The 16,796-nt window shown below is 41.7% G+C and overlaps 1 protein-coding gene across 1 annotated transcript in view; it reads right to left on the bottom strand.

Annotated features, from left to right (window-relative positions):
* Positions 1–8,219: 8,219 nt before the first annotated feature.
* Positions 8,220–16,796, bottom strand: part of LOC139381915 (LMBR1 domain containing 1) — a 273,723-nt gene continuing 265,146 nt past the window's right edge. Inside the window, exons 16-17 of the mRNA XM_071125774.1 lie at positions 11,573–11,664; positions 8,220–9,655 (exon numbers count right to left, since the gene is read on the bottom strand). Coding sequence (XP_070981875.1) covers positions 9,545–9,655; positions 11,573–11,664 — 203 coding nt within the window. The 3' untranslated portion in view covers positions 8,220–9,544. The remainder of the gene's footprint in view (positions 9,656–11,572; positions 11,665–16,796) is intronic.

Raw genomic sequence — 16,796 nt, 5'->3', positions numbered from 1 at the left:
CTCACCACAAGCAGTATGTTGCAGACCTGGGTTCAAATACTATTTCCAATCAATTCAAATACTTGATCTATGTTTGATTGAGCTTGATTGGCGCATGCCCCCCGTTGATCCCAGTAGATGTACTCTTTGTGGGTGTTCTCTATAGAACAAGGCTCAAACCCCATCCAATCCTACAACGTTCATAGATCACTTCCTCTCTCGCTCTTCTGCCTGACTATAGAAAAGCGGTCTTCAGTAAATTCCAGACCACTAGTAGCTTACAACTTATTTCCAGGGGAGATTCAAAGAAACACATTCAATTGCTAACCTTTCTAGTGAAAGGTAGCAGTAGCCACTGCAGGAAGCTTGGTGGGTGACCTTTCTGCAGCCCAACGATAATGATGTTACCAGGATTATTCAAATCCCTTTCAAGGCAAAGAGGTTGAATTGAGACACGTTGGTCAGTGATAATAACAAGCCCATGTCCTCCAAGTAGGCTGCTCTCTCTGCATCTGAACAAACTGATAGTGACATTCTTCCATCTCATAATTGTGTTAAAATGATGTCCATCTCTTCAGACACGCTATTGGTCATTTATTCAAATGGCCGTTTCTATTGATTTGTGTGTGTAAAAGTCCTCATCCTCCACCTTCTAATGCAGTCTGAGTAGAAAGCCCCCGCCTGGGGTCGTTGAGTTGACCAGCAAGTAAACACTGGCTCACAGCAACACGGAACCAATAGAATAGTCGCAAAAGTGTAATCTCCGCTCATCTGTCACTCAAGGCAGGCTAAAACAAATGCTCAAAGTATTTGAAAGATATTGAATAGTATTTAAACCCAGATTGGATATCTTGCTGATTTAGTCCCGCATCAACGATTCAATGGATTCGTCTTCCTTTTGACCTGACCTACTGAAGAACTAATGTCATCTTAGATTGGGAGATGGAAATTAATACAACACCGTGGCATTGTGTGGTATTTCTGAATTGGCAATGTGCCTGAGAGAGTAGGCAGACTTCAGGCACTTAAATGTTGTTCTCACTTCCCACCAAACTTGTTCTAACAGATATATCTAAAATGAGTCTCCTAAAATTGCAGGGAGCTTAGCAACACACTATTGCAGGCCCCACACTAGCATACCACTTAGAATGCATCAAGGCTATTACAATTTACATTTGAACATTTTAGTTATTTAGCAGAGGCTCTTATCCAGAGCGAGTCAAAATTCATCTTAAGATAGCTAGGTGGGACAACCACATTTCATGGTCATAGTAAGTACACTGAGTTCCTCAGTAAAGTAGCTATCAGCTAGTAAGGTCAGAGCAAATAAGGAAAATAATAAAAAGTCAAGTGTTAGTTATCTATGTATTGGGCTAGCATTGTGATTAGTTATCAATGTATTGGGCTAGCATTGTGATTAGTTATCAATGTATTGGGCTAGCATTGTGATTAGTTATCAATGTATTGGGCTAGCATTGTGATTAGTTATCGATGTATTGGGCTAGCATTGTGATTAGTTATCAATGTATTGGGCTAGCATTGTGATTAGTTATCGATGTATTGGGCTAGCATTGTGATTAGTTATCGATGTATTGGGCTAGCATTGTGATTAGTTATCAATGTATTGGACTAGCATTGTGATTAGTTATCGATGTATTGGGCTAGCATTGTGATTAGTTATCGATGTATTGGGCCAGCATTGTGATTAGTTATCGATGTATTGGACTAGCATTGTAAGTGGTATGCTAGCGTGCATACTGAAACATACAGGCCTGTGTACTACATCCATATTGACTTCAGTATACAGTATGTACAACTATCTAGCTCTGGGAAAATGTAGCTGTGATATATTGACTTCAGTATACAGTATGTACAACTATCTAGCTCTGGGAAAATGTAGCTGTGGCATATTGACTTCAGTATACAGTATGTACAACTATCTAGCTCTGGGAAAATGTAGCTGTGGCATGTTGACAGGCTTGTTGACAGGGCCAAATAGTCTTCATTGGGGAAATGACTATGGTAGACTGTGTCAGGTCCCAGCGGTTGTAGAGGGCAGAGAGGTTAACCAGGGGCTGTAAAACACAGCATCAACATAACCACACTGCTCCTGCCCTGCCTTGCCTGAATTCCCCTCTCGTTGCCAGTGTTCAACTCTCCAGAGGCCTGCTGAAGGCTAGAGTAACACAGTGGTAATGTAGTGTGAACTAGAAGTCTGTCATCAGACAGCAGGCGTCTCAGTGGAGGGACCCTACTGTAGTCCACTATGGCCTGGTGCCAGATCTGTTAGTGCTGTCTGTAGGGGTCTCAGTGGAGGGACCCTACTGTAGTCCACTATGGCCTGGTGCCAGATCTGTTAGTGCTGTCTGTAGGGGTCTCAGTGGAGGGACCCTACTGTAGTCCACTATGGCCTGGTGCCAGATCTGTTAGTGCTGTCTGTAGGGGTCTCAGTGGAGGGACCCTACTGTAGTTCACTATGGCCTGGTGCCAGATCTGTTAGTTCTGTCTGTAGGGGTCTCAGTGGAGGGACCCTACTGTAGTCCACTATGGCCTGGTGCCAGATCTGTTAGTGCTGTCTGTAGGGGTCTCAGTGGAGGGACCCTACTGTAGTCCACTATGGCCTGGTGCCAGATCTGTTAGTGCTGTCTGTAGGGGTCTCAGTGGAGGGACCCTACTGTAGTCCACTATGGCCTGGTGCCAGATCTGTTAGTGCTGTCTGTAGGAGTATTGGGAAAGATAGCACTAACAGATCAAATGAAATCAATATATATTTGTCACATGTTTTGTAAACAACAGGTAGACTAACAGTGCTCACTTACAAGTCCCTTCCCAACAAGTTAAAGATAAAGATACAAAATATATATTTTAAATAGAAATAGTGAAATGAGGAAAGAAAACACAATGAATAAGAATAATGAGTAAATAAAATGGCAACATATAGGGAGTAGCAGTACAGAGTCGATGTGCAGGGGTACGAGGTAATTATGTACTTATACGTAGGGGTAAAGTTACTAAGTAACAGGATAGATAATAGACTGAGCTGTAGAAGCAGCGTATGTGGGGCAGTAGCAGCAGTGTATGTGGTGGGTGAGTGTGTGTGTGTGTGTGTGTGTGTGTGTCAGTATGCGTGTGTGTGCATGTTATGTGTGTGTGGATGGATGTAGTGTGTGTGTAATGCTTGTTGAGGTGTCAGTGTATGTGAGTGGGTGGAGTAGGTGTGAGTGAGTGGGTGGAGTCCAGAGTCAGTGCAAGAGATTCTGGGACCAGGCCACAAGACAACACAAACAGATCTAGGACCAGGCTACAAGACAACACAAACAGATCTGGGACCAGGCTACAGCACAACACAAACAGATCTGGGACCAGGCCACAAGACAACACAAACTGATCTAGGACCAGGCTACAAGACAACACAAACAGATCTGGGACCAGGCTACAAGACAACACAAATTGATCTGGGACCAGGCTACAAGACAACACAAACAGATCTGGGACCAGGCTACAAGACAACACAAACAGATCTGGGACCAGGCTACAGGACAACACAAACAGATCTGGGACCAGGCTACAAGACAACACAAACAGATCTGGGACCAGGCTACAAGACAACACAAATTGATCTGGGACCAGGCTACAAGACAACACAAACAGATCTAGGACCAGGCTACAAGACAACACAAACAGATCTGGGACCAGGCTACAGCACAACACAAACAGATCTAGGACCAGGCCACAAGACAACACAAACAGATCTGGGACCAGGCCACAAGACAACACAAACTGATCTAGGACCAGGCTACAAGACAACACAAACAGATCTGGGACCAGGCTACAAGACAACACAAACAGATCTGGGACCAGGCTACAGGACAACACAAACAGATCTGGGACCAGGCTACAAGACAACACAAACAGATCTGGGACCAGGCTACAAGACAACACCACCCCTGTATACCACCCCTACCTTGTCACAGCACAACAGATTGGCTCAAACACATTAAATTAAGAAGGAAATAAATTCCACAAATTAACTTTTAACAAGGCACACCTGTTAATTGAAATGTATTCCAGGTAACTACGTCATGAAGCTGGTTGAGAGAATGCCAAGAGTGAGCAAAGCTGTTATCAAGGCAAAGGGTGGCTACTTTGAAGAATCTCAATTCTAAAATATATTTTGTTTAACATTTTTTGGTTACTACATAATTCAATATGTGCTATTTCATAGTTGTGATGTCTTCACTATTATTCTACAATGTAGAAAATAGTAAAATAACGAAAAACCCTGGAATTAGTAGATGTGTCCAAACTTTTGACTGGTACTGTATGGAGACTATTGGTACTGTATATATACAGTTGAAGTCAGAAGTTTACATTCACCTTAGTCAAATACATTTAAACTCAGTTTTCACAATTCCTGACATTTAATCCTAGTAAAAAATCCCTGTTTTAGGTCAGTTAGGATCACCACTTTATTTTAAGAATGTGAAATGTCAGAATAATAGCAGAGAGAATGATTTATTTATTATTATTTCTTTCTTTCATCACATTCTCAGTGGGTCAGAAGTTTGCATACACTCAATGAGTATTTGGTAGCATTGCCTTTAAATGGTTTAACTTGGGTCAAACGTTTCAGGTAGCCTTCAACAAGCTTCCCACAAGAAGTTGGGTGAATTTTGGCCCATTCCTCCTGACAGAGCTGGTGTAACTGAGTCAGGTTTGTAGGCCTCCTTGCTTGCACACGCTTTTTCAGTTCTGCCCACACATTTTCCATGGGTTTGAGGTCAGGGCTTTGTGATGGCCACTCCAATACCTTGACTTTGTTGTCTTTAAGTCATTATGCCACAACTTTGGATGTATGCTTGGGGTCATTGTCCATTTGGAAGACCCATTTGCAACCAAGCTTTAACTTCCTGACTGATGTCTTGAGATGTTGCTTCAATATAGTCACATACATTTCCTCCCTCGTGATGCAATCTATTTTGTGAAGTGCACCAGTCCTCCTGCAACAAAGCACCCCCACAACATGATGCTGCCACCCCCGTGCTTCACGGTTGGGATGGCTTCAAGCCTCCCCTTCTCCCTCCAAACAAAACGGTGGTCATTATGGCCAAACAGTTTTATTTAGACCAGAGGACATTTCTCCAAAAAGTACGATCTTTGTCCCCATGTGCAGTTGCAAGCCATAGTCTAGCCTTTTTATGGCGGTTTTGGAGCAGTGGCTTCTTCCTTGCTGAGCGGCCTTTCAGGTTATGTCGATATAGGACTCGTTTTACTGTGGATATAGATACTTTTGTACCTGTTTCCTCCAGCATCTTCACAAAGTCCTTTGCTGTTGTTCTGGGATTGATTTGCACTTTTCGTTCCAAAGTACACTAATCTCCAAGAGACAGAATGTGTCTCCTTCCTGAGCGGTATGACGGCTGCGTTGTCCCATGGTGTTTATACATGCGTACTATTGTTTGTACAGATGAAGGTGGTACCTTCAGGTGTTTGCAAATTGCTCCCAAAGATGAACTAGACTTGTGGAGGTCAAACAAATTTTTTCTGAGGTCTTGGCTGATTTCTTTTGATTTTCCCATGATGTCACGCAAAGAGGCACTGAGTTTGAAGGTAGACCTTGAAATACATTCGCAGGTACACCTCCAATTGACTCAAATTATGTCAATTAGCCTATCAGAAGCTTCTAAAGTCATGACATTATTTTCTGGAGTTTTCCAATCTGTTTAAAGGCACAGAACTTAGTGTATATAAACTTCTGACCCACTGGAATTGTGATACAGTGAATTATAAGTGAAATAATCTGTCTGTAAACAATTGTTGGAAAAATGACTTGTGTCATGCACAACGTAGATGTCCTAACCAACTTGCCAAAACTATAGTTAATTAACAAGAAGTTTGTGGAGTGGTTGAAAAACAAGTTTTAATGACTCCAATCTAAGCGTACATCAACTGTACATCATGTACCATACATTTCCCAACAAAACATCCCTATCACAGTATAATATACATCATGTACCATACATCTCTCAACAAGACATCACTAACACAGTATAATATATATCATATACAATACATCTCCCAACAAGACATCCCTAACACTTTTAATATATATCATGTACCATACATCTCCCAACAAGACATCACTAACACAGTATAATATATATAATGTACCATACATCTCTCAACAAGACATCACTAACACTGTACTCTTTCTGGTAGGTGAAGAAAACCCCCAAAATAATGATAAAACTGGAAGACGTTTAGATACCATGTAGGATACATCTTGTCAGAGTAATTGAGAATGTACCATGGCAACCTATAAATGTACAACACGTTGTGAAAGACTCAGACGTTAACGCCGTAAGGCTTGTAGCTTTATGTCTCGTTTCATGTGATATACAAGAGCCGTAGAACACTATTGGCTATTGAAAGATGGGGAAAAAAGCTGACCCAAAAGCCAAGATAGACAATGTAATGTAAGCTAACGTGAAACCAATAGGCCTCCAGCAACGTTGTGAAGGATTAGCTGTTCATCCATCCACAGTACATGTAATAAGTATTTTTTTTCAGCTCAGTGAAGTTAGAGTCCATCACTGTGTAGAATACTAGTAATCCTTCCATTCATCCGTTCATCAAACAATGAGGATGTTATACAGTGAAAGGCAACATGTCAAAGTTGTTGAGTTGATTTAACTGGGGGAACCACTAACCCCATGCTGGTCTCTCAAAGGAACAACACAAATTGACCTATTTTTAAGTGTAGTGATCTCAGCCAGCCTGTTTGTGAGTACTGCAAGCTCTGGGGTCTGTGAAAAGCACAAGAAAACATTTCTGAGCATAGCCTAAAGGTCCGTCTGGTCAGGATGTCTGTTGTAGAAGATGGACTTTGAGTGTCTCTCATGGTGAGAAAGGTATTCTTCAGTCTCCATCCATCCCAAAGGACCACAACAATAGAATAGAAAACTGGACAAACAAGAATGAACAAACGTGACCTGTGCAGAATATTGACATATGAAGTCACTTCCTAAGTGTGTTCTGAAACAGAAACAGTAACGTGACTGTACATTTGTATGTGTGTATTGTTTTGCATTGTTAGTTTTACTGCACTGTTGGAGTTAGAAATATAAACAACATCTGAAAATATATGTGTATGAACCAATAAACTGTGATTTGATTTGAGCCTTATATTATTTTCCCTTGTCAGTATTTCTGTGCCACCTTTGACCCCCCATCTGAAATGAAAGATGACCTTCAGTGTCTTATGAAAAGACCTATGAAAGAAAGCCTGTGGGAGGAATCGGCTCATTGTTCCATAACTCAACAAAACCACACAATAACAAAGGATGACCATAAAATAAGAGTTATTACTGTAGGAACAGTTGTTACTTCCTCCAAGGTGATGCTAGGTAAAGCTAGAGAGTTCTACATAGGCTGTGTTAACAAAGGAAGCCCAAGTCTGATCTTTTGCCACAAAATTAGTCTTTTGAACAATCAATCCGATGTTTAGCCAAAAAAATGGGCCAAAGATCAGAATTGGGCTGCTTGTGTAAACACATCGATAGTGCTTGTTATTTCTTCTCCAGGTCCTTCCCATCTGTTGTGTGTGTTTCATGTTCCCACCTGGAACAGATGTGATTCATGTCACATTGCAGTGCATTCTTGGACCAACCAACCATCCAAACAACCAACCAACCAACCATCAGATAATTGAGCTGCTTCAGAGAATGAAGAGAGTGTATCAGTGTACAGGGGATAGTGGAGAGTTAACATCTTAACACCAGTCTTTTTATCTATATTATGTAGCCCCAGGGATCACCATTATGCTGATCCTTCATATTGTATATATGTGTACAGGCATTAGTACTAGAAGCCATTGATTAAGCGTCACCGTGGTGATGACTAGAAGGTAAATAAATACTAAAGCCTGCGATGAGTTAGCACTTTTTTATATATATACTGTACTGAAGCCAGCTACATGCCATCTTGTAGGCTAATAATGACCGCTGTGACAGATTAAATCGATGCACTGGTATCTAGTGCAGTGATGAAAAGTGCATGGCACACAAAATAAGATGGGCCAGCCTCTTTATTATCAACAGTTTTAAAGAGGACACAATAAATATCACTAATGTCTAGTCCTTGAAAAACAAATGGCTATGCCAACCCCAAATTCAAGGTCCAAAGCAATCCCTGAATTAACGTTAGAAATTGATAGATTAACAACATAAACATAGCAATAATCAATTCAGAATTCATATTTTATTCCAAATTCATAACGTAAATTGACATTGTGATCAGTAGTAAAGTGATATTATGCTCAGTTCATGTTCAGAGAACTTTACAGCAAATCAATTCATCAACGCAATAACAATTAGTCAAGTTAAGCCCAACCAAACACGACCAAAATCAGGGATAAGATAATATATATTTTAACTCAGCAATGTGCATTATCAATATGGTATCAAATACAAGTCCATATTTGTTGTTGTAAGTTAACATGCTGAATGTAATCTTAAAAATAATACATCTGTTAAAGGCTAAAATAAACATTTATCCAGCCATATATTACAGAAATGTACATGTCAACAAAAATGTGCTGAGTTCAAATAAAAAAGTAATCCTGGACTGTTTCCCCAACAACATCTTGCCTTTTCAGGACCCAAAACATCCAGTACCACAGGCTTGTTGAATAACTCACCGTTTGGTTCTCAACCAGGGATCTTTCTTAGGGTTAGAAAATGTTGGGAACTTTCTACAAATCACTATAGAAATAAGCAGGAAATTCAGAATCCTCTCATTTTGGAAAATATACCAGAATTTTGCAACACTAAATCTTTCTTTTTGGAAACATAAAAACATGGAATTGGTGGAGATGACATTTTAAACAACAGGCACATTACCATAGTAATACAAAGAGGGTTGCATCTCAAATGGAACACTATTCCCTATATAGTGCACTACTTTTGACCAGGGTCCGATAGGGCTTTGGTCAAAAGAAGTGCACTATATTTGAAATAGGGTGCCATTTGGGATGCAATCAGGGTTTTACATACTGCTTTGAAAAAAGACACTTGACTGAACAAAAAAACTAAAAGTTGCCCTAATAGAAAAAAGCAACCTCACAATCACCCTCTCCTGTTATAATATTGATAATAATAATACATCAGTATCAACACAACGTTGTGGAATATTAACCAATCTCAGGCAGAAACCAGAAAACAACAGTTCAAATTAAAGTTTTACTGCCTTGTATGAACAATCCAAATGTCATATTCTTATGTTATAGCAAACCAGCTGTAACAGAAACCAATCCGGTTTAAATGTCTCCTGGTCCATGCAGGTAGCAGACCTGGGTCATATTCATTAGGGCACACTGTTTAAAATGATTTAAAATACTTCAATTGTATTTGATTAAGCTTGCCTTTTGCAGGTGAACCAATAGAAAATTCCAGAACATGCAAACCCCGCCCACCCGGCACTCCCAGGCAGGCTAAAGCAAATGCTCAAAAGTATTTAAAACATTTCAAATAGTATTTGAACCCAGGTCTGGCAGGCTGTGGTCTTGTCAGTGGACATATTCGTCTTCACTCATGTCAGAGTCATCTGCCTCCACTTCTCCTTCGATCACTGATTTCTTCCCCTTACAACATGACACCAACAGGCCGATGAGGAAAACCTACAGGTGGAAAACATGGACATTTACAATCAAACAAACACCACCAGGTCAATGAGGAGAACCTACAGGTGGAAAACATGGAAAGTTACAATCCACCACCACCAGGTCAATGAGGAGAACCTACTGGTGGAAAACATGGACATTTACAATCAATCAAACACCACCAGGTCAATGAGGAGAACCTACAGGTGGAAAACATGGAAAGTTACAATCCACCACCACCAGGTCAATGAGGAGAACCTACTGGTGGAAAACATGGACATTTACAATCAATCAAACACCACCAGGTCAATGAGGAGAACCTACAGGTGGAAAACATGGACATTTACAATCAATCAAACACCACCAGGTCAATGAGGAGAACCTACTGGTGGAAAACATGGACATTTACAATCAATCAAACACCACCAGGCCAATGAGGAGAACCTACAGGTGGAAAACATGGACATTTACAATCAAACACCACCAGGTCAATGAGGAGAACCTACAGGTGGAAAACATGGACATTTACAATCAATCACCACCAGGTCAATGAGGAGAACCTACAGGTGGAAAACATGGAAAGTTACAATCCACCACCACCAGGTCAATGAGGAGAACCTACAGGTGGAAAACATGGACATTTACAATCAATCACAACCAGGTCAATGAGGAGAACCTACAGGTGGAAAACATGGACATTTACAATCAAACACCACCAGGTCAATGAGGAGAACCTACTGGTGGAAAACATGGAACGTATGGAAATAAGTCATGGGCCATCTCCCAATACACATACTAGCGTACTATATAAATAGTATGTGAAAAAGTAAAGTTTTCTAGTATGTGAAATGTAGAACATAGTACAGCAGGTCAATTTATCTGATTATCAGCTGTCGTCTAACACGTGAGTCAGAAAAGACCAATGAATTTAAGTTTAAGTTTAAGTAAATGAGTACGCAGTTTAAGTACATGAGTATGTGGTGTAAGTGAATGAGTATGCAGTTTAAGTAAATGAGTACGCAGATTAAGTAAATGAGTACGCAGATTAAGTGAATGAGTACGCAGTTTAAGTAAATTATTACGGTTTAAGTAAATGAGTATGCAGATTAAGTGAATGAGTACGCAGTTTAAGTAAATGAGTACGGTTTAAGTAAATGAGTATGCAGTTTAAGTAAATTAGTACGGTTTAAGTAAATGAGTACGCGGTTTAAGTTAATGAGTATGCGGTTTAAGTAAATTAGTATGCGGATTAAGTAAATGCGTATGCGGTTTAAATTAGTACGCAGTTAAAGTACATGAGTACGCGGGTTAAGTAAATGAGTATGCAGTTTAAGTAAATGAGTACGCGGTTTGAGTGTGCAGTTTAAGTAAATGAGTATAGAGTTTAAGTAAATGAGTATGCGGTTTAAATGAGTGTGCAGATTAAGTAAATGAGTATAGAGTTTAAGTGAATGAGTACGCAGTTTAAGTAAATGAGTACGGTTTAAGTAAATGAGTATGCGGTGTAAGTGAATGAGTATGCGGTTTAAATGAGTGTGCAGATTAAGTAAATGAGTATCCGGTTTAAATGAGTACACAGTTTAAGTAAATGTGTACGCGGCTTAAGTAAATGTATACGCGGTTTAAGTAAATTGGTTTGCGGTTTAAGTAAATTAGTACGCAGTTTAAGTACTTGAGTATGCGGTTTAAGTACTTGAGTACGCGGTTTAAATACATGCGTATGCAGTTTAAGTAGGACGCTAGTATGGCGGTCATCTTTAATGTCCAAACAATTTAACCAATCAATCAATGAATTGCAGCTATAATTCTAGCAGACTCAGCAGTACTCAGTAAATCTGATCTGCCTTTACACTATAAATTGCACTTATAGTTACACCATCTGTGACATTTTTGCAAGAACATTGTCAACCAAATCTTTGAGTTTCCAACACATACCCCGATAAACACCCAGTTACCAAAGTAGTAGATGGTACTGAAGAACCAGAACTTGTGGAGGAAAAGGTACGACCTCGTCACTGTGCATTCGTCTGAAAAAGTGAGAAAACAAAAAAATGGAGAGAACATAATTAAGTCTTTGCTAACACTGCATTAGTTTGACATCAGGAGATAATCGTAGTTCTCTAAACTTAGTTTAGACTTCATGTGTTGTGTGTTTGGAATGGCAAATGTATATTAAATGACACAAAAACAAGCATATTTATATGTCTATTTATATGTTTCAACAGCACAACATGGCCAGCCTTAGGAGTTCACTGAAGTCAATATGGCTGCGTTTACACAGGCAGCCCAATTCTGATCATGTTTTCAATAATTGGTCTATTGACCAATCAGAATTGGCTTTCCTGTGAAAATGCAGCCATTATTGTCTTTAAAATGTTAAAGGATCTTATTCTGGGAGCAATTAACGGCATTATACTAACTGGTAGTGACCCAACACCGCCACCATTTACAAGGTAGCCCCAAGAGACGCCTCCGACATTAATTACAGGCCCTGCAGCATCCGTTTGATCCATGATGTTAATGCAACAGTTAATGGGATGTAAGTAGGAGCCATTATCAACCAAATGCAGTAAAAAGACCAGTCAGACCAGAAATGGACATTCTAATGGTTGTCATTGAGATTGATATTCTAATGGTTGTCGGTTTCAGAGTACCTTCTTACACTTTTAGAAAGGAAAGTAACACGGAAATAAGAAAATAAGAACCTAGCATCCTACTGCATGTATTTTAGACTACCATCATACAATGCAACAGTTAATGGAATGTAAGTAAAGCACTCATAAACCAAATAACAGAAATCTGCATGTATTTTAGACTACCATCATACAATGCAACAGTTAATGGAATGTAAGTAAAGCACTCAATAAACCAAATAACAGAAATCTGCATGTACTTAGCATACAAATGCTTTTAGTACCTTCTTATGAGTCAGAAAGGGGTTTGACATTATAACTCCAAAAGCAGGGAAGGGAGATAAACAGCAGAACTTGGTGTGAATCCAGCATCCTAATGCATTTATATTAGACTACGCTCTTATGTATGAGTCAGTGTGTGAGGGGTTGGAGAACTGGCAAAGTAACAACTAACTAACTACACTGTGTCCACGGGCGATATTCTCAATCCAAGGCGAGGCAGATGGAACAGGTTGAAGTCAATTCAGTTTGCATCAAGTGTCACCGCGAGGTTAAGATGAAGCAATGTGATTGGACCCTGTAAAAGGATTTCGGGGGGGGGGGGGTGGAACATCTTCAGGCCATTATTATATTTGAATATCTTTGCTTTTAGTCAATGTTATTATTCTAGTTATGAGTTCACTTAAAATGAGAGTTCTTCACTACAGTATGTAGCAATGTATTCCATGAAATGGGAATATGGAGGTATTCACTTGTAGGTTTTGTTTTCCATGTTGAAGAAACAACAGGGTGAGTTGGAAGGTTTCAGCTGTCAATGAAAGTCCATAAGAAACACAGAGTGGCAGTGTGTGTACGATTAAGTGTGACTTGCAGTGTGGTCAGGTGCCACAAAGAGGGACTTAGGGAAATTGCAGTTGGCTCAAAACAGGGCAGCACGGCTGTCTCAGAACAGGGCAGCATGGCTGTCTCAGAACAGGGCAGCACGGCTGTCTCAGAACAGGGCAGCACGGCTGGCTCAGAACAGGGCAGCACGGCTGGCTCAGAACAGGGCAGCACGGCTGGCTCAGAACAGGGCAGCACGGCTGTCTCAGAACAGGGCAGCACGGCTGTCTCAGAACAGGGCAGCACGGCTGTCTCAGAACAGGGCAGCACGGCTGTCTCAGAACAAAGCAGCACGGCTGTCTCAGAACAGGGCAGCACGGCTGTCTCAGAACAAAGCAGCACGGCTGTCTCAGAACAGGGCAGCACGGCTGTCTCAGAACAAAGCAGCACGGCTGTCTCAGAACAGGGCAGCATGGCTGTCTCAGAACAGAGCAGCACGGCTGTCTCAGAACAGGGCAGCATGGCTGGCACTTAAAAGTACACGGAGAGCTAACATTAATAATATGCATGTCAATCTCTCCTGGCTCAAAGTGGAGGAGATTGACTTCATCACTACTTTTTGTAAGAAGAGTTGACAAGTTGAATGTACTGAGGTGTCTGTCTAAACAACGAGCACACAGCTCAGACACCCATACATACCCCAAAAGACATGCCACAAGAGGATTAGTCACAGTCCCCAAGTCCAGAACAGACTACCGGAGGAGCACAGTACTACAGGAACTAATGGGGATCCATAATAAACACCAGGAAGAGTAGCTGCTGCCTTGGCAGGAACTAATAGGGATCCATAATAAACCCCAGGAAGAGTAGCTGCTGCCTTGGCAGGAACTAATGGGGATCCATAATAAACCCCAGGAAGAGTAGCCGCTGCCTTGGCAGGAACTAATAGGGATCCAAAATAAACCCCAGGAAGAGTAGCCGCTGCCTTGGCAGGAACTAATAGGGATCCATAATAAACCCCAGGAAGAGTAGCTGCTGTCTTAGTAGGAACTAATGGGGATCCATAATAAACCCCAGGAAGAGTAGCTGCTGTCTTAGTAGGAACTAATGGGGATCCATAATAAACCCCAGGAAGAGTAGCTGCTGTCTTAGTAGGAACTAATGGGGATCCATAATAAACCCCAGGAAGAGTAGCTGCTGCCTTGGCAGGAACTAATGGGGATCCCTAATACACCCCAGGAAGAGTAGCTGCTGTCTTAGTAGGAACTAATGGGGATCCATAATAAACCCCAGGAAGAGGAGCTGCTGTCTTAGTAGGAACTAATGGGGATCCATAATAAACCCCAGGAAGAGTAGCTGCTGTCTTAGTAGGAACTAATGGGGATCCATAATAAACCCCAGGAAGAGTAGCTGCTGTCTTAGTAGGAACTAATGGGGATCCATAATAAACCCCAGGAAGAGTAGCTGCTGTCTTAGTAGGAACTAATGGGGATCCCTAATAAATACAAATACTTGCATGCAGTCTTATTACCCAAGCAAAGCACTTGCTGTGCAACTGTGTAACTAACGATGGCCCTGTCCTCACTGAAGACTACAATCTGAGAATCTGTTCAATGGTCATTCCAATTGTTGATATGCACCTATGGATTCTTAATAATTTTTTTATTTTTATAAATGAATTCCTTTTGAATTTGGGAGGGGTTACATTTCCCTAGCCCATCCTTTAGCTGTATACCAAAACAAGTGGCAGGGCTACCGTTGTGTTGTTTTTAAAATCCCAGAATGGAACTTTAAGTGGCCCTGTCCTGACTGATGTGCCTTAGAGGGGCTGTTAACGCCATAGAGGAACCCAGCCTCGGGCTAACTGTGTCACGGTAACTGAAAGAGCCTACAACTCTTCTTGTAAAGTAGAAAGCTGTGTCACTGTCACTGTGGATAGGGCTGATCCCTGGATAACTTCCAATGTGAAGTCACAGTAGACAGAATCTTAAACACCACTCATATGTCATAATGTACTGCATATCTACCTACTGCATACCTACCTACCGCATATCTACCTACTGCATACCTACTTACTGCATTCCTACCTACTGCATTCCTACCTACTGCATACCTACCGCATACCTACCTACTGCATACCTACCTACTGCATACCTACCTACTGCATACCTACCTACTGCATACCTACCTACTGCATACCTACCTACTGCATTCCTACCTACTGCATACCTACCTACTGCATACCTACCTACTGCATACCTACCTACTGCATACCTACCTACTGCATACCCACCTACTGCATACCCACCTACTGCATACCTACCTACTGCATACCTACCTACTGCATACCTACCTACTGCATACCTACCTACTGCATACCTACCTACTGCATACCTACACGTAATAAACTCTGCAAAAAAGAAGCGTCCTCTCACTGTCAACTGTGTTTATTTTCAGCAAACTTAACATGTGTAAATATTTGTATGAACATAACAAGATTCAACAACTGAGACATAAACTGAACAAGTTCCCCAGACATGTGACTAACAGAAATGGAATAATATGTCCCTGAACAAAGGATGGGGGTCAAAATCAAAAGTAACAGTCAGTATCTGGTGTGGCTATCAGTGGCATTAAGTACTGCAGTGCAGATTTGCCAGTTCTCGCTGTGAGATGTTACCGCACTCTTCCACCAATGCACCTGCAAGTTCCCGGACATTTCTGGGGGGAATGGCCTTAGCCCTCACCCTCCGATCCAACAGGTCGCAGACGTGCTCAATGTGATTGTGATCCGGGCTCTTCGCTGGCCAGAACACTGATACTCCTGTCTTGCAGGAAATCATGCACAGAATGAGCAGTATGGCTGGTGGCATTGTCATGCTGGAGGGTCATGTCAGGCTGAGCCTGCAGGAAGTGTACCACATGATAGAGGAGGATGTCTTCCCTGAAACACACAGTGTTGAGATTGCCTGCAATGACAACAAGCTCAGTCCGATGATGCTGTGACACACCGCCCCAGACCATGACAGACCCTCCACATCCAAATCGATCCCGCTCCAGAGTACAGGCCTCGGTGTAATGCTCATTCCGTCGACAATAAACGCGAATCCGACCATCACAACTGATGAGACAAAACCGCGACTCGTCAGTAAAGAGCACTTTTTGCCAGTCCTGTCTGGTCCAGCGACGGTGGGTTTGTGCCCATAGGCGACGTTGTTGCCGGTGATGTCTTGTGAGGACCTGCCTTACAACAGGCCTACAAGCCCTCAGTCCAGGCTCTCTCAGCCTATTGGGGACAGTCTGAGCACTGACGGAGGGATTGTGCGTTCCTGGTGTAACTCAGGTGCTTGTTGTTGCCATCTTGTATCTGTCCTGCAGGTGAGATGTTCGGATGTACCGATCCTGTGCAGGTGTTGTTACACGTGGTCTGCCACTGCGAGGACGATCAGCTGTCCATCCCATCTCCCTGTCTTAGGCGTCTCACAGTACGGACATGGCAATTTATTGCCCTGGCCACATTTGCAGTCCTCATGTCTCCTTGCAGCATGCCTAAGGCACATTCACACAGATGAGCAGGGACCCTGGGCATCTTTCTTTTGGTGTTTTTCAGAGTAAGTAGAAAGGCCTCTTTAGTGTCGTAAGTTTTCATAACTGTGACCTTAATTGCCCACCTAATTGTACTTAATTGTAAGCTGTTAGTGTCT

Source organism: Oncorhynchus clarkii, chromosome 23 (genome assembly GCF_045791955.1).
Source record: "Oncorhynchus clarkii lewisi isolate Uvic-CL-2024 chromosome 23, UVic_Ocla_1.0, whole genome shotgun sequence".
Lineage (NCBI taxonomy): Eukaryota > Metazoa > Chordata > Actinopteri > Salmoniformes > Salmonidae > Oncorhynchus > Oncorhynchus clarkii.
The sequence above is the reverse complement of the archived record's forward strand: the minus strand, read 5'-3'. Positions and strand labels throughout refer to the sequence as shown.